General features: G+C 44.9%; 1 protein-coding gene across 1 annotated transcript in view; it reads left to right on the top strand.

Annotated features, from left to right (window-relative positions):
• The first annotated feature begins 6331 nt into the window (after positions 1–6331).
• Positions 6332–25165, top strand: part of LOC149436041 (cryptic protein-like) — a 91572-nt gene continuing 72738 nt past the window's right edge. Inside the window, exon 1 of the mRNA XM_089662098.1 lies at positions 6332–6375. Within this exon, the coding sequence (XP_089518224.1) occupies positions 6332–6375 (44 nt within the window). The remainder of the gene's footprint in view (positions 6376–25165) is intronic.

Here is a 25165-nt window from a genome sequence, read left to right as displayed (position 1 = left end):
TTCAGTTCTGAATTTATTAATGCATCATTAAAGCCCTTTTTTGTCAATGCAAGCAGTGTGTAACTGAATTTTATTGGCATCAGCCTACTACAGTCTTTGCGCATAGCTCAGAATCGGAAAAAGGAAGAAGCGGCATAAGGAGCCAATCAGTCTGTGTGCTGACAAGGAGATGATAGCTAAAGAAAGCAGAGTGATAGAGATAGTGACTACTTCACTGCCCAGTCACAGACTGGGGTTGATTCCATCACAGCCTGTGCTCAGAGGAAGTGGGTTGAATGATGTCTCCGAACCCAGAAGATGGAGGACCAGGGGAGGACTGACCATTTAGCCACTCGGGCACTGCCCAAGGGCCCAGGGTCAGTAGGGGGCCCCATGAGATGCCCCTGGTACCTTTCATTGGCTTTTTCATAGGCTTTTTTGGGTGTGGGTGAGGACACAGGGGCCCCATAATCCCCTATTGCCTGGGGGATGAGTTGTCAGTCCGCCCCTGTGGAGGACATTTGTTGGTGGAAAATAAGTACTGAGTGGGAGAGTTCCAGATTGCAGGTAAGAATTGCTGTAAAATCGGTTTTTCTTTTATCTTTAATTTAGCTTTTTTTTTTTGACTGCTGGATTCCTTTAACCACCAGGCACTTATACCCCCTTCCTGCCCAGGCCAATTTTCAGCTTTCAGCGCTGTCGCACTTTGAATGACAATTGCACGGTCATGCAACACTGCACCCATATGACATTTTTATCATTTTTTTCACACAAATAGAGCTTTCTTTTTGTGGTATGTACTTGCCACTGGGTGTTTTATTTTTTGTGCTATAAACAGTAAAAGAGCAAACATTTTGAAAAAAATAAGTTCTTTGTTTCTATTATAAAATTTTGCAAACAGGTAATTTTTCTCCTTCACTGATGTGCGTTGATGAGACTGCACTGATAGTCAGCACTGATGGGTACTGATAAGCAGCACTGACAGGCATTGATGGGCACTGATAGGCAGCACTGATGAGGTGGCACTGATATGCAACAATGATGAGCACTGATAGGCGGCACTGATAGGTAGCACGGATAGACGGCACTGTTGGGTGGCACTGCTGGGCACAGGTGGGTGGCACTGCTGGGTACAGATGGGCGGCACTGGTGGGTGGCACTGCTGGGCACTGATCATCAGGCCACTGATCATCAGTGCCTTGATGATCGGTGCTGATCCCTCCTCTGACAATTGCCAGTCATCGGCAGTACTTTCCTCATGCTGTGACAGCGTGAGGAAAGTGCAGCCGATAACCGGCAACTGCATTTACTGGTGATCTGCTGTGTCATTGGACATGGCTGATCACGTGGTAAAAGGCCGCTGTGATTGGAAAACAGTGATCACGGAGATCGCCGGGTGCATGCCCACGGGGGCACCCAGGAGAGCTCATTCTTGGAGGACATCATATGATGCCCTCCCAGAACTGACCCGCCACAGTGCAGCTGTCATTCGGCTATCTGCGGTTGGCAACTAGTTAAAGTGGAACTTTAGTCAGCAAATTAAGTCCGGCTAGATCGCTTAGGGCTGGCCTTTTTTGCAGGTATGCTGTTGCTATATCACAACAGAAAAATCAGCCTCTTACCAGACACATTGATCTCCAATCAAGAGATCAAATGAGCAGACAGTGTTTAGATCCAACACTGACACCCATGTCACTTTATAATTTGGGCTTTTTATAGCACTTTAGCAATACATTTTTTGTCATATTATTATTCATTTATTTATATTTTGTGGATATATTGGGTTCTTGCATTTGATTGTTTAGTGTACAGAGCACTTACTTTATTATTATTATTATAATACAGGATTTATATAGCGCCAACAGTTTGCTCAGCGGTGTACATTATAAAGGGAGACAGTACACGAGACAGTACAGTAACAATACGATTCAATACACGAGGGGCTCGAGGGCCCTGCTCCTTGGAGCTTACAATCTAGGAGGGAGGGGATAGTGGTACAGGAGGAAATAGCTGTGGGGGATGGAGTGGTAGGAAGAGTGTAGGAGTTCAGTAATTAGCTGAGGTAGGCTTCCCTAAAGAGATAGGTTTTCAGAGTGCGCCTAAAGGTGAGGAGAGTAGGTGACAGTCTGATGGATTGGACTAGGGAGTTCCAGAGAATGGGGGAAGCCCTGGAGAAGTCCTGGAGATGAGCATGGGAGGAGGAGACCAGGGAACTAGAGAGTAGGAGGTCTTGTGAGGAATGGAGAGTACGTTTTGAGTGGTATTTGGATACCAGATCAGTGATGTAGTTTGGGGTAGTATTATGAACAGCTTTATAAGTCAATGTTAGCATTTTGAATTTTATCCGTTGGGCAATCGGAAGCCAGTGGAGGGATTGGCAGAGAGGGGTGGCAGATACGGTGCGGTTAGTAAGGTGGATGAGTCTGGCCGCAGCATTCAAGATAGACTGAAGTGGGGATAGCCTGCAGTGGGGTAAGCCGGTGAGGAGGGAGTTACAGTAGTCGAGGCATGATATAATGAGGGAGTGAATGAGTTGCTTAGTGGTTTCCGGGGTTAGGAACGGACGTATTTTGGAGATGTTGCGGAGGTGAAGTCTGCATAAGTTTGTCAGCGAATGGACTTGGGGCTGGAAGGACAGATTGCAGTCTAGGATGACACCTAGTAATCTGGCTTGAGGGGAGGGACTGATGGTGGTGTTGTTGGTCTTGATGGAGAAGTCGGGGGGGGGGGGGGGGGTGCGGGCTGGGCGGAAAACTAAGAGCTCAGATTTGGACAGATTTAGTTTGAGAAAGTAGAGTGACATCCAGTCCGATATGTCACTCAGTAGGCTTGTGATACGAGCAGAGACTGAAGGGGTGAGGTGAGCGGTAGAGAGACAGATTTGCGTGTCGTCGGCATAGAGATGGTAGTTGAAGCCGTGAGAGTGTATCAATTGGCCAAGGGAGGAGGTGTAGATGGAGAAGAGAAGGGGCCCAAGGACAGAACCTTGAGGGACCCCAGCAGAGAGGGGGAGTGTAGAGGAGGTGGCAGCGTTATAGGTAACACTGAAGGAGCGCTGTGATAGATAGGAAGAGAGCCAGGAGAGAGCGGAGTCTCTGAGGCCAAGAGAGTGTAGTTGTTTGAGGAGGAGGGGGTGGTCATCTGTGTCGAAAGCCGCAGAGAGGTCGAGGAGTAGGAGCACTAAATAGTGGCCATTAGCTTTGGCGGTTAGCAGGTCGTTGGTGAGTTTGAGTAGGGCAGTTTCGGTGGAGTGTAGGGGGCGGAAGCAAGACTGTAGGGGATCAAGGAAGTTGTTGTCGTGAGGTGGGAACTCAGGCGATTATAGACTAAGCGCTCTAGGAGTTGGATGTAAATGGCAGCAGGGAGATGGGTCTAAGGTTGTTCGGGTCGGTGGGATCCAGGGAGGGTTTTTTAGGTATGGGAGTGATGTGCGCGTGTTTTAGAGGGTAGGGGAATGTGCCAGTAGAGAGGGAAAGATTAAAGATGTGTTTGAGCTAGCGTAGAATGGAGGAAGAGGGGGATCATAGGAGTTGTGAGGGGACAGGGTCAAGGGGGCAGGTGGTGAGGCGGGCTTCAGAGAAGACCTTAGTGACCTCTTCAGTGGTAGCGAGGTCGAAGGAGTGGAGTGTTGAGGGGGCTATAGTGTGAGGAATGCTAGGTGGGGTGGAAGTCTGGGCCGTGGCGAGGTTGAGGGAGTGGAGTGTTGAGGGGCTTTTAGTGTGAGGGATGCTAGGTGGGGTGGAAGTCTGAGCAGTGGCGATGTCCCTACGAATTGCGTCGATCTTGTTTTTTGTATTTCAATGGTTTTTATTCATTAATAACAATTAACATAGGAGCAACAAATCACGCCCATGCAGGGGCTATCAATTGCACATAGAAAAAGTAGAAAATTAAAGAAATCAGTTCTCTAACACAAACGGTAAAAGATCGCCCACGCAGGGGCTATCAATGGCACTTAAATAACAAAACATAAATATAACACTGATAATAACTCAGACTAAAAGGCAGCTATCCACTGCCACACCAAAAGCGAAAAAAAAAAAGGGGGGGGGGAAGGAAGGAGGAGTACAAAAGAAAAAAGATAACCAAACCAAGAGCAGGGATCCAAGAACGCCAAAGCCGAACAACTACACATCCCCAGACTAGCCGGGGGGAGTGTGGGAAAGGTATATTGCAACCTCGGCTCCCATATTTTCAAGAATTTACATTGGGAGTCGTTGCAGATACTCGATATCTGTTCATTGAGCATCATAGTGGTCCCGCACCTCCTGAAGAGGGACAAACGGGCTCTTTCAGGCCTGAGCAATTGTTCTAGAGGCCGACAAAAACAAATAGGAAGCCAACTTCTGCTGATGAGCCAAGAGGCCCGGAATTGGGACAATGAAGCAAAGCATACCGAGCATCCCATCGTATAGAGAGATGGAACAAGGTGAAAACGAGGCCAAACACATGAGACCAAAAACGAAGCAGCCTCAGGCATGACCACCAGATATGCAATACATCACCACGATGGCCACAACCCTGAAAGCATCGATCACTGCAGGCAGGATTCGTCTGTGCCAAACGAGCCGGAACCCAATACCAACGATACAATACCTTGTAAGCCGCCTCCAGTGTGGCCGTATTAAAAGTGACCAGGCCCTATTCCAGTCACCGGATCCACAACCACTCCCAGGTCGCGCTCCCACTGAACGACATATGAAAGAGAAGTATGCAACGAGCGTCTGTTCAAAACTGCATAAAGAAGGGAAATAAGGCCTGGGGCGCCCGGCCGCTGTTGGCAAAGCAGTTCAAAGGCAGATTTCTGGTACGGGAAGACAGAAGTGCCCCGCAATGAGAGCAGCCAATGCCGCAATTGAAGGTAATGAAAAAATTCTGCCGGAGGGACATCCCGTGACTCCTGAAGAGAATTCCAGGTAGGGAAGGACCGAGAGGTCAAAAAGTGTCATACCTGTAAAAAACCATTGGTCACCCACCAAGAAAACACCCTTGGTTGATCTAAACCCGGTGGGAAGAGGGGGTTGTTAGTGATTGGGAGCAAAGGCAAAAAAGGTGACATTAGGCCACTGGAGTAATGTACCGAGTCCCACACTTGTAAGCCATGGAGCAAAATCGGACTCAGTGCCGTGGGGCGCAGGGCAGGGGGAAGCCATAGAAGTGTTGATATTGCAATAGGCGCACAATTAGGTAATTCCAGGAGGACCCAGAGAGGTATGTCTGAGGAAGCATGCAACATAGATAGCGGAGCGATCTGGCTCGCCTGATAATATTTAGTAACATTGGGAACCCCAAGGCCACCCTGGAGTCTATGGACAAAAAGCGTAGTTCTGGAAACTCTGGGGTGTTTATCGGCCCAGATAAAACGCATAATCTTTACCTGAAGCAACTGAAGGAAATGAGGAGGAACCCACACTGGGAGGGTTCGAAAATAGTATAACAATTTCGGCAAGATGGTCATTTTCACTGAATGAATCCGTCCTATCCATGACAGGTGTGGAAATTGCCAAGAATGCATAAGAGAGGACACAGAGCGAAGCAATGGATAGTAATTTGCAGCAAACAGTGAGTCATAGGTGGGGGTCAAGCGAATGCCTAGGTATTCAAGAGAAGAAGAAGCCCATTTATAAGGGAAGTGGGACTGTAGGCGCAAAACCAAATCAGAGGCCAAAGTAATATTAAGTGCGACAGTTTTATCCAAATCGATACAGAGACCTGAAATCAAGGAGAAGCGCTCAAGAACCTGTTGCAAATTTGGAAGCGTCGTCAGGGGATTAGTGAGAGTCAAGAGGGCATTGTCTGCAAAAAGGTTCAACTTGAACTCCAGTCCCGCGTATGGAACCCCCGATACATTACAATCAGTCCGAAGTGCCATAGCCAACGGCTCAAGCACCAGGACAAAGAGTGCTGGGGACAGGGGGCATCCCTGTCTCTTACCTCACCAAATAGGAAAGGAATCTGAGAAATACCCAGCGTATTTAACGGAAGGGGAAGAATACAAGGCTTGAATCCAAGAAAGAATAGAGTCCCCAGCGAGACAGCACAAACCACAGATAGTCTCAGGATAGAGAATTAAAGGCTTTATATATGTCTAAGGACAGTAAGAATCCCGGTGTCAGGGCTCCGGGTATGACCAGAGGTGTGTGTACTGACACAGGGAAACGCAGGCTTCAGATATGGTATAAATAAGACAATTTATTAACCATTAGCCGCCCGGCCAATGGCCGTTTGGCGGCTTGAAATGCGCTCTTAAATTCCGGGTGCACGCCATTTGGCGTGCTCCCGCATATGCGCAGTTTGCGGCACAGCAGAGCGGCGCAGCAGCGGGATCTGTCACGGGCCGTGCACCTCGGACATGGCCGATGACAGATCCGAGTACCTCCGAGGCTCCCGTAGCTGGTACCATGTGACCTGCTGTGACCAATCACAGCAGGTCACATGATAGTTGTATACAATGGATGGCTTCATTCATGATGCCATCCATTGTATACTAGTGCCTAGCTGTGAATGGTCACAGCAGGTCACATGCACATGTCATGTGATTAGCTGTGACCAAATCACAGCTAAGCACAAAAAAAAAAAAAAAAAAAAAAGCTGAATGAATCGATTTCATTCAGCTAAATGCTTGCTTATAGCAAAGTAATTCTTTGCTATAAGCAAACTGTGTATAAAAAAAAAAAAAAAAAAAATACTGATCACTCCCCCAAAGTAGTACAATGTTACTATGGTAACATTGTACTACTTTGGTCATAGTAAAATATGAAAAAAAAATCTTTAAAAAAATGTAATAAAAAATATAAAAATAAATAAATAAATATAATAAAAAAATAAAAAATAAAAAAAAATATATATATATTTTTTTTTCATACTGTCACCAGTCAGTGTCCATGTTCACCGCCATGCCAGTTATATGAAGACGCTGTACTGCACTGGTGGCAGTATGTAAAAAAAAAAATAGTGAAAATAATTTTTTTAATTTTTTCATTTTCCGAAAAATTATGACAAAAAAATACAACTTCAAAAAACTCGCCATGCCTCTTATGAAGTACGTCGGACTGTCTACTCTGCAAAAAGGGGTCATTTGGGGATATCTGTACTATTCTGACATTCTTGGACCTCAAGAAATTAGATTGGCTGTCAGTACTTCAGGATTGATCAATATTCAGATCTATACCATAGTTTGTGAACTCTATAACTTTCCTACAAACTAAAAAATACATCCTAATTTGGGTTATTTTCACCAAAGACATGTAGCAGAATACATCTCGACCTAAATTTATGAAGAACAATTATTTATTTGTAAACTTTTATAACAGAAACAAAGAAAATGTGTTTTTTTTTCAAAATTTTTGGTCTTTTTTTGTTAATTTAGCAAAAAATAAAAACCCCAGCGGTGATTAAATACCACCAAAAGAAAGCTCTAGTTGTGTGAAGAAAATGATAAAATTTTAGTTTGGGTACAGTGTTGTATGACCGCGCAATTGTCATTCAAAGTGTGAGAGCGCTGAAACCTGAAAAATGGCCTGGGCAGGAAGGTGTAAAATCACACGGTATTGAAACGGTTAAGACTAACAATACAAATATAAACGCAGTGCACCAAAACCCAAACTAACACAAATACATACAACAAGGTGAAACAAACCCAAACCTAAACTGATATAGATACACAGGTACATACACATATAGAGCACAATGTAGTCAGGCAGGCCGGGTCGATAACTATCGGACAGGTAGGTACAGGAGGAGCAGGCGGAGAGTAGTCAGGGTCACAAGCCAGGGATCAAACAGGAGAAGTCAGCAGAGGTCAGGATCAGGCAGGGTCGGCAACAAGTCACTCAGGAACAAGAACAGGAACAGGAATGCAGGTTACAAGATACAGGGGCCCATGGAAAAACACACACCAAGGCACAGACTGCAGGTCTGGCCATCCCTTAAATACACCACCTGCAATCAGCCCCAGGTGATGGCTAATTGCCGAAGTGAACCTCTGGTTGTTGAGAGCACCCGCTGGCCAGCCCTGGTACTGCAGCCCACAAGGCAGGTGAGTCCCACCACTATTGGCAAGTCCATTCCTGACACCCGGTATTTTCCGCTGCTGTTAAAAATGTATAAGATGGACCACCTTACGAATGTTATCACCTGCCTGTCTCCCAGGGACGAAACCCACTTAGCCCCTGTGAATCAGACTACACAAATATTTATTGATACGACAGCTAAGAATCTTGCCTAATATCTTCAGGTCTTCATTAAGAAGAGAAATGGGCCAAAAGGCTTGCAGTTCTTGCACATCATCGGTCGTCTTAGGAATCATAGAGATGTGAGCTCTAAGCGTGTCTGGAGAGGGCAAGGAGCCTTGTCGTAACTCATTAAAATAATAAGCCAAGAAGGGTGCTAACAGGGTTTCAAATTTCTTATAATAGAGGCCGGAAAAGCCATCTGGACCTGGGGCCGCGGTGGACCGTAGAGATTTAATAGCTTGTAGCACTTCCGGTACGGTGACACCAGCATTGAGGGCCTTCTGCACTGCCTCAGATAGTCCAGGAAGTTGATGGTCTTGAAAGAATGCCTCTGCCCGAACCACAGGGAAGGGATCTAGTTTAGCGTAAAGGCGCAAAAGAAAGTCCACAAAACGGGAGGCAATCTGCTGGGGATTAGAAGTACAGCCACCCACGGGAAGTCGCAATCGGATCGGTTTGTGGGGTTTCCCCACAGAATTGAGTTTCCTGGCCAGCATCGGACCAGGCTTATTCGTACAGGAATAAAATTTGTGTTTGGTCCAACGCAGGGCCCGTTTCGCCTCTGAAGAGGTGAGTTGATCCAACTCTGCCGCCAGGGTGTGCTGAGCACGTTTATGGGCCATGGATGGGAATGACTTCCAATGAGCATCCGCAGAGGCCAACAGAGAATGAAGCTCCAAAAGTTGGCGCCCTCATTCCCGCCTCCGAACTGCCGCCAGCTGTATAACCTGACCCCGCACCGTGGCTTTATGTGCCTCCCACAGGGGAACTGCCGAAGAAACAGATCCCGAGTTTTCCATGAAGTATGTGCATGCAAAAGATTCTATTTGTTGGCAAGTGACCTGAGTGGTCAATAAGGAATCATTAATGCGCCAGTGAAAGTACCGACCCCGAAAGGGCCAGGAGGAGTACCAGGGGATCATGGTCTGACCAGGGCGAGGAGGGGATAGTTATCCGCCTGACCAAAGGAAGCTGCTGAACATGCATGAATATATGGTCAATTCTACAAAAACTGTCATGAGGGTTGGAGTAGAATGTAAAGTCGCACTCAGTTGGGTGAAGTTCTCTCCAGATGTCCGCCAGCCCCGACGTCCGCAAGAGAAAGCGCATACGTTCCTCTAGCACTAAGTCGTGAGAAGGCGCCTATCCAATGTGGAATCCAAGGTAACATTAGAATCTCCCAAAAGTAAAAGAAGACCCTTGGAGTGTTGGGAGACAATGGTGCAAAGATGAGAAAATAATTTATGTTTAAAGCGATTGTGTGCATAGTAAGAGACAAAGGTAACCTCCTGATCCCACAGGGTGCCCTGCAGAAGCAAGTACCTACCCGTGGGGTCCGCTATATTCCGAGCACAGACAAAAGGAAGATTGCACTTGAAAGCTATTAGTACACCCCGGCGTTTCTCAGGGGCCGAGGCAGTGTAAAAAGGTGGGAAAGTGAGGCGAAAGATACCGTGGAGCGGAGGACTGAGAAAACCTGGTCTCCTGTAAACATACCACGTCAATTTGTTGCGATTTGAGGTGATGAAAAACTTTAGCCTGCTTCTGAGGCAAATTGAAACCTTGAACATTCTGTGAGTATACTTTCAGAAGGGGTGAGGCCATGGCGGTATCAGCACAGCACGCTCAGCAGAAAAAGCATAGGTCGTCCACCAGCTACCACTCCCAATGGCGTTCGGACCATGGCATCCCGAAACCCTGCATGAGGATAAAACAAAAAAAACAGAAAGGAAAAGAAAAGAAGGGAGAAAAAAAAGAAACAAGAAATATATACAGCAGTACAAACGTGTCACGTCAATGGTGACATGCATCCTTCTACACCTGAAGAATACCGGTTGGGGGTGGCTCTACCACCGGACACATGGCTGCAAATGAAAACAGCAAAAGCATAAGCCCCCAGGGGGCAAAAAGGCAATTAACACAGTATAACAGAACACCAAAGTAATAACTAAGAGTCTCAGAAGTGAGCACATCCGCAGCAACCTCCCGATAGAAAACCCAGCTAAACTAGGGGCCAACCCCCTCCAGGAGGACGGCCACAGGCCGCCATAGAACCACTGCACAGCCCAAGTGGTCCCCCACCCACCTCCCAAAAAGGCCAACACCCGATCAGGCCCACCAGGCCAACCTCCCACCGGAGCCCGAGGGAACCATCACCCCATACCCAAACGGGAACCCGAACAATGGCACCCGGACCCGAGATAGGCCAGGACAGCAAAATGTCATAATCCGCGAGTCCAAGAGGAGACCCTCCCCCCTATTCAGTGATGGAACCCAAGGGAGTGGGCTGGATCAGGCCAAGCCTGGAACGCTAACAAACTGGAAGAGCCCTAGGGGCCAAACTCACAGTCCCATCAGGAGAGTCTAACGGTGAAACACAACGCGGGAGATCCAAGATGCATCTTCAGCCTGGAGAAGAGCAGGATGGACTTGATCATTGAGGGGTCTGAGGGAGGGCCCTCTTCCTGTTGGACGACTGCTCCCAGAGGCAGCCTGATAGAAGCAGCCTCGCTGGGGATCCATTGGAGTGAGCCGGGCTCTGAGCAGCGGCCCCTGGCGGAAGAAGGTGAAAAGATTCCAGGGGAGAATGGGCCTCCTCCGGCGTAACAACAGAGTGACTGCGGCCCTGGTGGTTGAAGGTGAGGCAGAGCGGAAAGCCCCAGGCATATTTAATTCTGTGGTTCACCAGGACCGAAGTTAAGGGCGTCAACTGATGTCGTTTCTGCAGAGTGGTCTGGGAGAGGTCCGCGAAGAGCTGGTAGCAATGTCCCTGGAACCTGAGGTCTGGTTTGTTTCTGGCCGCCAAGAGGATGGTTTCCTTAGTGCGGTAGAAAGTGAACTTGATGATGATGTCCCTCGGGGGCCCATACGGTCGTCTGGGGCCCAATGCACGATGAATGCGGTCAAATTCAAGCCGGTCAATGGGAATTGCGGGCGTCAGCTCCTAAAACAGAGCTGTAGTGGAGGAGGTGAGATCTGTGACCGTTTCAGGTATACCCCTTAACCGCAAATTGCCGGGACGGGAACAGTTCTTTAAATCCTCAAGTTGGAGCAGCGCGTCTGCTAATTCTTTCTTGAGGTCACACAAGTCCTGCTCATGACCCTCAATGACTGTGGTCGCTGCATTCATTTTATCCTCAAGATCATTTGTCCGATTGCCCAACTCTCAAATTTCATGCGAAAGTCGGTCGGCAAGCTTGGAGGTAGCGGAGGACAGTTCCGACTGTAGCATCTCCTTGAAACGGTGCAGAAGCTCAGCATCCCTTAGACCTGGAGGGGAAGACCGCAGGTATGCTGCTGATGCCAGGTCATCTTCACCCCTGGGATCCAGCCCACCCGCGGGTAGGGGCAGCGGGGGACCCGAATTCGAGACCGGGGCTTCAACTGCGGTCTCTGGGAGAAGACGTGATCCTGCGGCCGGGGCTCTGGAACTCTCCGGCGGCAGGCCAAAAATTGAGGCTGCGGCCGCAAAATTGAAAATGGGCTGCCGGGCACTGGAAGCGTGGGAGACGGCTGTTTTTTTCCCCATCGGGGCACCAGGGGACAAGGGGCCAGGAGAGGTTGGAGGAGAGGCGAGAAATTCCCCCCTGAGAGCTTAAAATCAGCTGATGTGCCGGTGATCAAGCAGCCAGGTTTAAAGAGCAGCCATTCCTGAGGCTGCTCACGAGTGCCCCCCGATCTTGTTTTTTAAATGGTTAGCAATCTCGTGGGCGGTGAGTGAGGTACTGGGTGGAGGTGGGGGCGGAGCGAGTAGATAGTTAAAAGTGGAGAAGAGCTGGCAAGGACTGGAGGAGAAGGTATTAATGAGGGATTTTATATATGTTTTGTATTTTTCTGGTGTTCAAGAAAAGAGTAGCAGCAGTTTGCTATATTCATTCACATATTTATTCATTGTCATTCATTTTGCATATACATTTTTTGGATGTAGAGCAGGTTTTTCTTTTTTACATATACTGTAGCTATGTAAAACAGTAAAAATACTGTAAGTGCCCGTACTGTTTAAAATCCAGTAATACAGTCTCACCCTACCCTGCACATGCTTGGTTGCTCTCTATTTTTTGTCACTGTCAAAAATCTAGAGACTGATCTGTTAAAAGTCTAAAGATTTACTGCTGCTCAGGGCTTCAGCAAAATGACAGACTCCAGTAAGAAGAAACAGGAACAATGCTGGAGGCAATTTACATCACAAACCATGACCAGATCTAGGGGGGTGCTGGGGAGGGCTGTGCCCCCCCCAGATTCCAGTTGTGCCCCCCCAGGCCGGGTGCTCCCTCTTCCCACGTACTTTGTGCCGTGCCCACTGAACTTTCTCCCCCCACTTGCACTCACGGTCAGCCACATCGAAAGTGATCAGTCCAGACAGGAGCGGCAGAGAGGAAAGAGCGGGTAGGAGATGTGGGCTTTCTGTGATCTCCCCTCCTGTCATAACAGCGATCCTCCATATAGCAGGTTAAACAGGATCGCTATTACATCCGATAGTACATGCTTCATTACCCACCCCCATCCACATTTCCAAGAGTTGAGCAGTCTTTGGTGGAGATGGGGGCGGGTAATGAAGCCGTGTACCGTCAGATGCAATAGCGATCCTGTGTAACCTGCTATATGGAGGATCGCTGTTATGACAGGAGAATCACAGAGAGCTTGCATCCTGTCATTCCCTCTGGTAAGACTGGGGGAGGGGGAGCTCGTGGAGGAAGGATGGAGGGGCTACTTGTGCTGGGAAGCGTAGTTGGGGGCGGGGATGTGTTAGTAAGAAGGATTGGAGAAGATTTATGCTAGGAGGGGGGAATGGGGGGGTAGGATTGTGCTAGGAGGGAGATTTGGGAGGGGGGTGGATTTGTGCTAGGAGGGGGGAATTGAGAGGGGGATTAGTGTTAGGTGGGGGGAATTGGGGGTGATATGTGCTACTAGGGTGATTTGTGTATGCAGGAATTTGTGCTGGGAAGGGAAATTTGTAGGCGGTTGTGCTAGCATAAAGATTTTTTTTGGGGGTTGTACTAGAAGGGGGGATGGGGGGGCAAATATGTACTAGTAGGGGGGATTTGTACTAGAGGGGGGGATTTGGGGGAGAGGATTTGTACTAGAAGGTGGGATTTGTGGGCAGGATTTGTACTAAAAGGCAGGATTTTGAGGGTAGGATTTGTGCTGAGAGGGGAGTTTCAGGGGGGAGTATTTGTACTAAGAGGGGAGATTTGAGGAGAAGATTTACGCTAGGAATGAGGATTTGAGAGAGAGGGTTTGTTCTAGAAATGGGGGGAATTTGTACTAGGAGAGGTGATTCTAAGAGAGAATTTGTAGTAAGAGGGGGGATTTGGATAGAGGATTTACGTTAGGAGTGGGGATATGGGGAGAGGATTTGTGCTAGGAGGGGGATTTGTGCTAAAAGGGGGAATTTGGTAAAGGATTTACGCTAGGAGTGGGGATTTGTACTAGGGGGGATTGGGGAGAGAATTTGTACTAGGAGAGGGGATTTGGGGGAGAGGTTTTGTACTAGGAGGGGGGATTTGGGGGAGAGGGTTTGTATTAGGAGGAGGGATTTGGGAGAGAGGTTTTGTACTAGGAGGGGGGATTTGTACTGGGGGGTGGGGGGATTGGGGAGAGAATTTGTACTAGGAGTGGGGATTTGGGGGAGATGGTTTGTACTAGGAGGAAGGATTTGGGGGAAAGGTTTTGTACTACGAGGAGGGATTTGAGAGAGGGGGGCTGTACTAGGAAGAGGGATTTGGGAGAGAGGTTTTGTACTAGGAGGGGGGATTTGGGGAAGAGGCTGACCACTGTCTTCCACCATGCTGACCCCTGTACCCTGCCCTGCTAACCTCTCCCCCCTGCACTGCTAACCCCTATCTTCTGTTCTGTTGACCCCTGGGTCAACCATACTGGGACATTAACTGTGCATCTTAGCATATCTGTATGGTTGTCCTGAGAACATAAGCTCCTTTAATACATGGTTAAAATAGTTCTATGCACAGAATTTTTGGAGCTGTGTAAATGAATTAAATAAATATATAGAAACTGAACTGCTGTGGTAATTGTATAGCCTTTGGAATTAGTTCCCTTGCATTTGCAAGTGCATCTTGAAATATTGGAATGTTTTTTCCTCTAAGTATTTTTCCTGATACAACAGCTTGTTAAATTAGGGTTATTTCCTATTCCCTTATCTTTATTGGCTCCTTAATAAAGACAGAACGACTTCTGGAAATAGAAAACTACAGCTTCAAGTTTAAGTAACAACAGGAGTTATGATTCCTGCTATTGTCTTGAACAAAGAACATGTTGCATGTGAGTTAAATCACAAGTAAATATAAATAACTAAGATACTAGAACACAACAAAATGTGCATATGCAATACAGTACTGTATGTTCCAATCAATGCAACTGTCTTCCTTATTATTATTATTAGACATTATTATTATAATATGTGCTGGAACATCAGAAAAGGCAGTGCAATATTGCTGAGAATCTGAAAAGATTTACCATTTGTTTATTTATTGCAGGTACTTATATAGTGCCATCAATTCACGCAGCACTTTTACTTATACATTCACATCAGTCCTTAACCCTCAAGGGGCCTACAATCTAGGGTCCCTAACTCTCAATTACACATACACATACTAGGGCCAATTTAGACAGGAACCAATTAACCTACCAGCATGTATTTGGAGTGTGGAAGGAAACCAGAGTACCTGGGGGAAACCCACACAGGTAGAACATGCAAACTCCAGGCAGGTGGTGCTGTGGTTGGGATTTGAACCAATGACTCTAGTATTGCCAGGCTAAAGTGCTAACCATTTAGCCACTGTGCTGCCCATGACTTTGTTGTAAGTCTTTCTATATAAAAGTTCAAACCACAAGGAGCTGACTTAGCAAAATGGTATCAGAAAAAGTAAATCTGATATTTTAGTGTGTGTTGTTTTATAAAATAGACAATCCATTTGTTAAAAAATTTTATGGGCCAAGCATATACTTTAGCCCATGTCTGTTAGGGCCCATTCACACCAGAATGCAGTGGACTGCAATAAACACATTTCTGTGACACCAGACTTATGTAGTACAACACAGCACAAGGTACTGTAAAGCTCTAAATGACAAATCCCTATAAAAATAGTTGCCAAGAGTCCCCCTTTTGTAGGACTCCCACTCCATTTTCTCCATTTGTCCCATTATACCCATACTTCCCAAAAGTTTTCACCAGGCATATGGTGTGTCCTCCCAAGTTTTTTTCAAAAATATCAGCATAAATAAATCCTCTTTTACTGACTTGACCTAAAGTGTATATGTTTTTTCTTTTTTTTTTACACACAATACCATTTTTGATTACAGAGTATACCAGTGACAGCTAAGAACTGTTCCAGTTCAGAATGGGTGAACTAAATGGTCAACTTTGGCCAGTTTGCCCATGTGAACCTTTGGTTGCTTCAGATAAAAGTCATTAATTTATTAGTGTTATCACTACTGCCACTGAATGAGTAGCTAAATGAGTGACTCCCTACCCCCTAGCTTGTTTCAGCACAGTTTACATGCTTGATAACAAGTTGGTGAACAGGCATCCTGGCCAATACAGTCATGATCATATTCAGTCAATGACATCAGCCAGCACCCTGGCCAGATGGTTTATGTTCAACAGCAGCCTGAGCAGATTTTGATTTTGTTTTTTTGTGATGGAGTGTCCTCAGGAGAGCATAATTGTTGTACATTTACTTATTGGGACATTATTTGTATACATCGTGGGAAATTGGAGATTGTTAGAATTGAAAATAGTTTTTCAATACAGGACTGGGTATAGAACTGTTCAGCACATAGGCAGCAACAACCTTTCTCTACAAACACTGTGTTATTATTCCCTATCTACTCCAAATCTCTCCAACACACATTGACTGTAAATATAAGACTTTTCAGCAGCGCCATATAGGGTGGCAGCAACAAACTCTCCCTGCAAACGCTGTGTGGTCTATCCATATTGCCCCTAAAGCAGATGATGATACAGTTTAAGCTGTTTTTTTCTTTTTTTTCTTTTTCACCCAGTGGGTTGAAGGAAAAAACTGACTTGATGTGGACGGGAGTATCCTCCTCAATGGGCTATGGTATTCTGATAGAGACTTCCCCAACATCAAAGTACACAGGCAGGGAAAATCCAGCAGGTAGATTAGTAGATCAACTTCTGTACAACCTCAGTGCCTTGATTTTAATAGGGAAGGGACTAGAACATAAGAAAACCTCCATGATTGGCTCTTCTAAGCCACCTAACCATAATTCAGAGACCAGGAAGTACACTGTTGGTTATTGATTGCTATAGACGTGAACAGACAAATTTGTTTGCCATTTGGTAAAACTGCAAATGGACTGGATTAGAGTTAAACTCATGTTTGACCCAAAGCTGAAGCTCATCCCTAGTTATTAACCAGAGTAGCTATCTCTGCCTGCAAGCACTGAGTGTCTATGTGACTGACTGTATATACAGTATAGCTGTTTTCAGCAGCAACTATCACTTCTTGCAAACACTCTGTGATCTATCCCTATTTGCTCCAGTTCTCTCCACCATAGAGCTACAAGTAACATATCAGCTTTTGCTGCTGCTCTGTGGAGCCTCAAGTACAAGCATAGCATAGCAGAGCCATACAAAACAATGTGCTTACATAGTAAAGCAAACACAGCACACATAGTAAAACAGCACACAGTTAACCCTTTGATCGCCCCAGATGTTAACCCCTTCTTGTCCAGTGCAATTAGTACAGTCAGTGCTTTTTATTAGCACTGATCACTGCATTCATGTCATTCGGGATGTCAGTGACACCAAGTCAGTTCCAAGTCAGTTCCCCCCAGTGTCAGAATTCCCGTCACAGTCCCGCTATAAGTCGCTGATCGCTATTACTAGTAAAAATAAATAAATAAATTAATTAATTAATTAATTAAAATTCGAGTATATATACGGCTATTTGTAGATGCTATAGCTTTCACGCAAACCAATTAATTTACACGTATTGGGATTTTTGTTTTTAGCAAACACATGTAGCAAAATACATTTTGGCCTAAATTTATGACGAAATTGGATTTTTTAAATTTTTTTACTGGACATGTTTAACCACTTGCCTACTGGGCACTTATACCCCCTTCCTGCCCAGGCCAATGTTCAACTTTCTTTGCTGTTGCACTTCGAATTACAATTGTGCGGTCATGCAACATTGTACCCATATGAAATTTTTATCATTTTTTTCACACAAATAGAGCTTTCTTTTGGTGGCATTTAATCGCCACTGGGTGTTTTATTTTTTGTGCTATAAACAAAAAAATAGCAAAAATCTTGAAAAAAAAAAAGATTTTCTTTGTTTCTATTATAAAATTTTGCAAACAGGTAATTTTTCTCCTTCACTGATGTACATTGATGAGGCTGCACTGATAGGCAGGACTGATGGGCACTGATAGGTGGCACTGATAGGCAGCAATGATGAGGTGGCATGGATAGGCAGCACTGATGGGCACTGATAGGTAGCACTGATAGGCAGCACTGATAGGTGGCACTGATGAGCTGGCACTGATGATACTGCACTGATATGCAGCAATGATGGGCACTGATAGGCGGCACTGATGGGCACTGATAGGCAGCACTGATGGGCACTGAGGGGCAGCCCTGATGGGCACTGATGGGTGGCACTGACTGGCGGCACTGCTGGGCACTGATGGGTGGCACTGCTAGGCAGGACTGATGTGTGGCACTGATGGGGGGCACTGCTGGACACTGGTGGGTGGCACTGCTGGGCACAGGTGGGTGGCACTGCTTGGCACTTGTGGGTGGCACTGCTGGGCACTGGTGGGTGGCACTGCTGGGCACAGTTGGGTGGCACTGCTTGGCACTTATGGGTAGCACTGCTGGGCACAGGTGGGTGGCCTTGCTGGACACTGATCATCAGGGCACTGTTCATCAGTGCCCTGTAGATCAGTGCCGATCTGTTTTCTGGCAATTGCCAGTTATGGGCAGTACTTTCCTCATGCTGTGACAGCGTGAGGAAAGTGCAGCCGATAAGCAACGACTGCATTTACCTGGTGATCAGCTGATCACATTGTAAAAGGCCGCTGTGATTGGCTTTTTACCACATCACGTGGTCAGCTGTGTCCATAGGACACAGCAATCATGGAGATCTCCAGGTGCGCGCCACTGGGGGCACGCAGGAAGGCGCGTTCTGGGAGGACGTCATGCGATGCCCTCCCAGAACTGGACAACTACGCTGCTGCCGTCATTTGGCTATAGCGCAGTTGCCAAGCGGTTAATAGCAAAACTTCAAAAATATTGTTTTTTTCTCCAAATTGATGGTCTTTTTTTGTGTATAGCGCAAAAAATAAAACATGCACAGGCAATCAAATACCACCAAAATAAAACTCTATTTGTGGGGAGAAAAACGTAAGACATAAATTTAATTTAGGTGCAGCGTTGCAATTGTCAGTTAAATTAATGCAGCTCTGTACTGCAAAAAATGGCCTGGTCAAGAAGGGGGGGGGGGGGAGGGGGGGATCCGGAGGGCAAAATCCTCTGGAAGGCAAGTGGTTAAATCATGTTTTGATTATCATTCAATGATTTTAGCACTTTGATGTATTTGTGATATGTTTTCCACGGACTGGGAATTAATTTAATTTTAGTGGAGTGAGCGCCTTTTTTATAATTTTCTTTTTTTACTTCAAAACCACCCCACCCACAGAGATGTACACAGCCTCTGACCATCTCCTGTAGTATGTCCGTAGTCGCTGACATCTCCTGTAGTACATCCTCACTCTCTGACTATCTCCTGTGTATGTACAGCCTCTGACCATCTCCTGCAGTATGTCAACAGTCTCTGATCATCTCCTGTAGTATATCTCCAGTCTCTGACCATCTTTTGTAGTATGTCTACCATCTTTGGCCATCTCATGTATAATGTCTAGCACTAAATAGACTCCTTCCTGTCAGGTAGAAGCAGTTGGGAGGCTGCACTGCCGGCCATATATTTGTAAAAGTACAAATATTTATACTATAAAGAATGTTTATAGGGAGGGACTGGAACATAATAAAATCATCATTATCTGTCCTTCTAAGCCTCCTGACCACAGTGCAAAAGCCAAGAAGTGCATTAATGATTACTATAGATGCAAACAGTCACATTAACCATTTTCTTGACACAAATCTGAAGCTCCTCCCTAGAGGTCAACAAAGGCAAACATGTTTAAAGTCCAACCTATGTGCAAATCTTGGCCGCTTCCATATATTACTGTGGAGAAGTGAATGTAGCCACAAAGGGACAGAATGTGTGTGCTATTTACAGGATTAAAACAAAGAAAAAAAAGCCTGTACAGAGAATAAAGGCATCCATTACACCAAAAGAATGGTAGCGTTCAATATTTGATTTTTTTTTTAGGGGTTTATCTAAGTTTGCCTTTTATAACATGTTACATGTTACACTTGTATTTAGCAACACTGCAAAGGGCACTGGTGAGCACTCTTACAGTTCATTGATCTTCCTGCTTTCCGTATGTATGGGCAGACAGCTATACTGAGATTCTGCAGGAGCCTGACATTGTACTTGCGATTAGCCAACCACAAGTGCAATGTTCTGCAGTCTCCAGAAAATAATATATACACATTTTTTATACCTGCCAAAATATATGCAATTATTATTCTTTTTTTAAAGGTAAATTTAGATTTTAAGCTATTTTGCACATTACTCCCAAAGTGTTCCTTGTCTCAACAGTTGTTGTTGGTTGATAAGTAGTCTTTATCTATTTTCATTACCTTTCCATTAAGGCAAGCTCAAGTGAATTGTTAGTTTTATGATTATATTTTCAGTTTAAAAAAGTATAGAGAATTTTGCTAGTGGTGCAGCTAGTAAAGCCTCGTACACATGGGCCAAATATCAGCCTGTATCGACCAGTTTCTACTGAACTAGATGATACCAGCTGATATTCGTGTGTACACTGGCCAAATGGTCGCCTTCTGTCAAACAGGCATGCTGGAAAACCAGCATCCAGTCGACATCCGATCAGTGCTGGTCAGCGTGTTCTGGGGGGGCAGTCCCCCTGTCAAAACATATTAGCTCAGCGGGGAGATCTCCCAAGCTCTTGAGTTTTTGAGCCGCTGGGCTGAACAAAACAAAACTGATGGTGTGTAGCCAGCTTAAGGCATATTTTCTGGGTACAAGCAGCCTATCTAAGTAACTAAGTAGGGTAAAATTCATCTTACTGAAAGCAGAGTTCCAGTCACACTGTAAAAAAATAAAAGTCAGCAGCTACAAAAACTGTAGATGCTAAATTTAAAAAAACAGCCACTCACCTGTCCCTCAATCCCATGGTGTACTCCCCACAGCCCATTTCACCGGCCACCCGTGTGCCCAGCACCAACATCTTCAGTGTGGGCACCCGGCTGTGACAGCCTTAGCGATGCACTTTCTGAATAGTCCCGTAGTCTTCTGTGACCTGTTGCATGTCCCAGAAGACTACGGGGAGGGAGGGGGGGGGAGGACAACTTTCACTTCCAATCGCCTAGGCGATCACAGCGGAAGTGGGAGTGGGTACTTGTCCCCAAAGGTCCTTAACAGGGAGCGGGGGACCAGTCTTTAAAGCGGAACGTCCCCTTTTGGGTGGAGCTCCGCTTTAAGTTCCTTTAAGTTTTGTCAATTGTTCAGCATGATTATTACACTTCAGCACATTTAGTACACTGCTGCTGTTCTCTTGTCACTAAGCCCAAGGGATCCAAAGGTCTTTTTAAAATCTTATAAAGGTCACCATGCGCAAGGAACTTATAGGTAATTCCATCATATTCAATTCAGGGGACTCAACAGAAAAGCTTTGCTGCACCTGCTCTACAGCTTCTCTGTATGCTCTACTGTCCAACAGATCCACTCAGAGCCCTCTGCTTGTTAAATCCATGGCAGTGCAGGAAGGTGGGGAAATACAATGTCCAGCAACTCAATAACTATGCCAGCAATGGGCAAACTACGGTCCGTGGGCCGTATACGGCCCGGCGGACCTTTTAATCCGGCCCGCGGAGAACGTGAGGGGAGCTCACAGTCCGCCCTGAAGATCGGTGTAGCATGAAAATCTGTCTCCTATGAGGATCTGTCCCCCTCGACGTATCTGCGCATGTGCCGGAGATCGCCGATCGGCTGCTAATGCCTGAAACTGGCACATGCGCAGATACGTCGAGGGGGACATCCTCATAGGAGACAGATTTTCATGCTACACCGGAACGGCGCGGGAACACGGCGAGAGGAACGTGCGGAGCAAAGGTAAGTGAATTGACACAGGGGGGACTTGGGGACTTAATATGGGGGATGAATTACTATGGGGGATGAATTACTATAGGGGGGATGAATTACTATGGGGGATGAATTACTATATGGGGGATGAATTACTATAGGGGGGATGAATTACTATATGGGGGATGAATTACTATGGGGGATGAATTACTATATGGGGGATGAATTACTATATGGGGGATGAATTACTATGGGGGATGAATTACTATATGGGGGATGAATTACTATATGGGGGATGAATTACTATGGGGGATGAATTACTATATGGGGGATGAATTACTATGGGGGATGAATTACTATATGCGTGATGAATTACTATATGGGGGATGAATTACTATATGGGGGATGCATTACTATAGGAGGGATGAATTACTATGGGGGATGAATTACTATATGGGGGATGAATTACTATATGGGGGATGAATTACTATGGGGGATGAATTACTATATGGGGGATTAATTACTATGCTTACTATGGGGGAATATTACTATACTTACTATGGATGACACATAAACATCATTCATCTACTCTTGGTCCGGCCCCTGGGTCCAATATATGAACCCATTGCGGCCCTCAAGTCAAAAAGTTTGCCCACCCCTGAACTATGCCATTGTTATTGAAACTAAGTCCATCATCTCAGGTTGTAAGGATGTACAATACATTTGCAGGCTTGTAGTGCAAACACTTTAGACATGAACTGTTCTATTAAAGTCCATTTTAATTTTTCACTCTAAAATAATTCAGATGAAACATAATACCAGATTTATATTTTTGATGACTAAGCTAGCCTGCTAAAATGATAAATCTGTTTGCGTACAGTTTATGTCTTTGTTTTCCTTGGAAAAAATGCCTATGTAAGTGCAATGCATTAGAATTAGTGAGCTGCTACTGGTATCTCTTCCACAGAAGTCTAAATACTGGCTCCAACTCTTGCTGTGCACAGCAGGAAAGAGCATGGACCAGTGAAGCCAGGAAGTTACTCAGCAAAAGCTTCAGTGTTCAGCATGACTCATAATCCTGATCTCTTCTTCTACACTTATTAACAAAATAAGTCTCTGCTTTGGAGAAAAGGCCTGAATTAACTTGGGATTTCTTTGTAATTCAAACAAGGCGTTAAGGAATGTACTTTACAGATTTGCAGAATTGTTTATTTTTCTTGTACCATGCATAATAGGAATGGCTAAAACCATGTCCAACTAGTATTTACCTATCAAAGCCTGTAAGAAAAAAGTAAAAACAAGAGGCTTTATCCCTGTCTTCCTCCCCCATGCCCATTTATTCAAACATCTGATATGTGAGCTGTTAAATGTCAAAGTCGATGTGAATTACAACGCAAACTGTGAAACACAAATGGACTGAATGGGATTAAAGCAGAGGATTACAGTATTTCTCTGTGTGTAGCCAATAACCTATACCTCCATAAAAGGTGCAATAACCTGCTTGAATATTTGTCTAGTTACATACAGCCATTATTGATTGTATAATAAATATCCATTACCCTTAGGGTTCAACTAAGAGTTTCCATTGTTTCAAACCCTTGACTGCTCATTGGTTTTTGGAGCTAATCCTGGTAAACATGACTAACTACATGGGTAACAGTGATCCTTAATGAATCCTAGTAATCATAATATTTATGGATACTACACATCCCTGAGACTTATGTATACAGCCAGTTAGCAGCAGCAGAATAATAATAATAATAATAATAGTAAAAATAGGCAACCTTATTTTATATAGCTCATTTAAAGGTAGCTTCTCAAAGCGCTTTACAAAGAAAACACAAGAAATAACCAGAATAAAATAATAGAAAAAAAGGGGCAATTATGTGAAAGCTTGTCTAAAGAAAAACATTTTTAGATTTCATTTGAATGAGTTTCGAGAAGATGACTCTCTGATGCACTTTTGAAGTGAATTCTAGTGTTTTGAAGCACAGCGGGAGAAGGCTCTGTCTCCCATTGAGTGTAGCTGAGTGGGGGGGGACACAGAAGACCAGAGTTTGAGAAGCAAAAGTTACTGGGGGGAGTAAGTTGATAACAGTTCAGACAGGTAATGGGGTGCCAAGCCATAGGTAAGCAAAAGGATCTTAAAGTCTAAGCGAAAGCCAACAGGTAGCCAGTGCAAGGACTCCAGGAGAGGGGTAATATAATCACTTGTACCAGACCTAGTGAGGATTCTGGCTGCATAATTTTGTGCATATTGTTGTTGATTAATAGTGGATTTAGGTACAACAGCAAGGAGAGCATTGCAGTAGTCAAGTCAGGAGAACACAAATGTATGGATCAGCTTTTCAACTACAGTGTATGATAGCATTAGAAGCACTGTCGAGCAATGTTTCTCAAGTAGAAAAAAGATGTTCTGACAACATTTTGTACATGTGAATCAAAGGTTAAACTAGCATCAAATATCTCCCCTGGATTTTTCAATTTAGACTGAAGCTCAAGTATAGATGGCTATCAAGACTGACCTTAAATAATTGATGGGGGTGCCACTAAGCATTACTTCAGTCTTGTTACAGTTTAATTAAAGGTGCTTGTGGGCCATCCAAGTTTTTATATCACAAATACAGTTAGATAGGATACTATTAGCCAAAGTAGAATCACGTTTAGTGTGGATGTATATCTGAGTCCCACCAGAATAGAAGTGATAATTGAGCCCATGTGATCTAAGCAGTTGGCCAAGTGGAAACATGTAAATGCTAAAAAGTAAGGAACCCAAGATTGAACCCTGAGGAACACCGAACTTGACTGGACTGACTTCAGACTGGAATCTGCCAAGAGAAACAAAGCGACAGTGATCAGTAAGATATGACTTAATCCATTTCCGAGCCCATTCTGAGACTCCAATAATGGTTTCAAGATGAGAGAGTAAAAGATTTTGGTCTACAGTATCCAAGGCAGAACTACTGTAAGATCTAGTAAAATAGGAATAGTTAGTAAGTCGGAATCAGAAGCTAACATAAGGTTATTAGTGGCTTTGACCAAGGCGGTTTCTGTGCTGTGCAGTTGCCAAAAAACAGATTGGAGGGGGTCAAATAGGTTATTTAAAGTCATGTGATTATGTAAATGAGATATCAAAGTCCAATCAAGGATCTTGGCAAGGAAGAGTAAGTTAGATATTGAGCAAAAGTTGTTTAAATTGTCCAGAGCCATATTGGGTTTTTGGGTATATCCAGGTGTAGAAAAAAAGTGATACCTGGATATAGCCCAGAGGGGGAAGAAAAGAAGCACTATTAGACCTGCTTACATCACTATGGAGTCATGGATGGCTGGTGAGTGTGGTGTACAGAGGGGAGCATGAGGACAGCAGCACTGGAGTGAATATTGCACTTTATTTCACAGCACTTTTGAATCTTTCTGAACTTTATGAAATAGCACCTGAATGAAGCACTTTATTAACTTTTGTACTTTACATTAATTTATTGGAACGTTTGTATGCACATGGCACTTTTTATTAATCTAATTGTATTTGTGGTGTATTTATGATGCTGTTTACATAAAACTGTACTATATAGAAAAAAAGGGGGAGATGTACAGTAGCACCACACCCACATATTCATACATTTTCAAATTATTGAGAATAATTATGCATAGAGAGCTAAAACAGGATTTGAATAAATGGGTGGGAGTAGGATCAAGTATGCAGGTGGAAGATTTCATAACAGAGGCCAATTTAAT

Source organism: Staurois parvus, unplaced genomic scaffold, assembly GCF_062004578.1.
Source record: "Staurois parvus isolate SC_StPar_1 unplaced genomic scaffold, SC_StPar_1.0 ptg001432l, whole genome shotgun sequence".
NCBI classification, from domain to species: Eukaryota; Metazoa; Chordata; class Amphibia; order Anura; family Ranidae; genus Staurois; species Staurois parvus.
The sequence above is the reverse complement of the archived record's forward strand: the minus strand, read 5'-3'. Positions and strand labels throughout refer to the sequence as shown.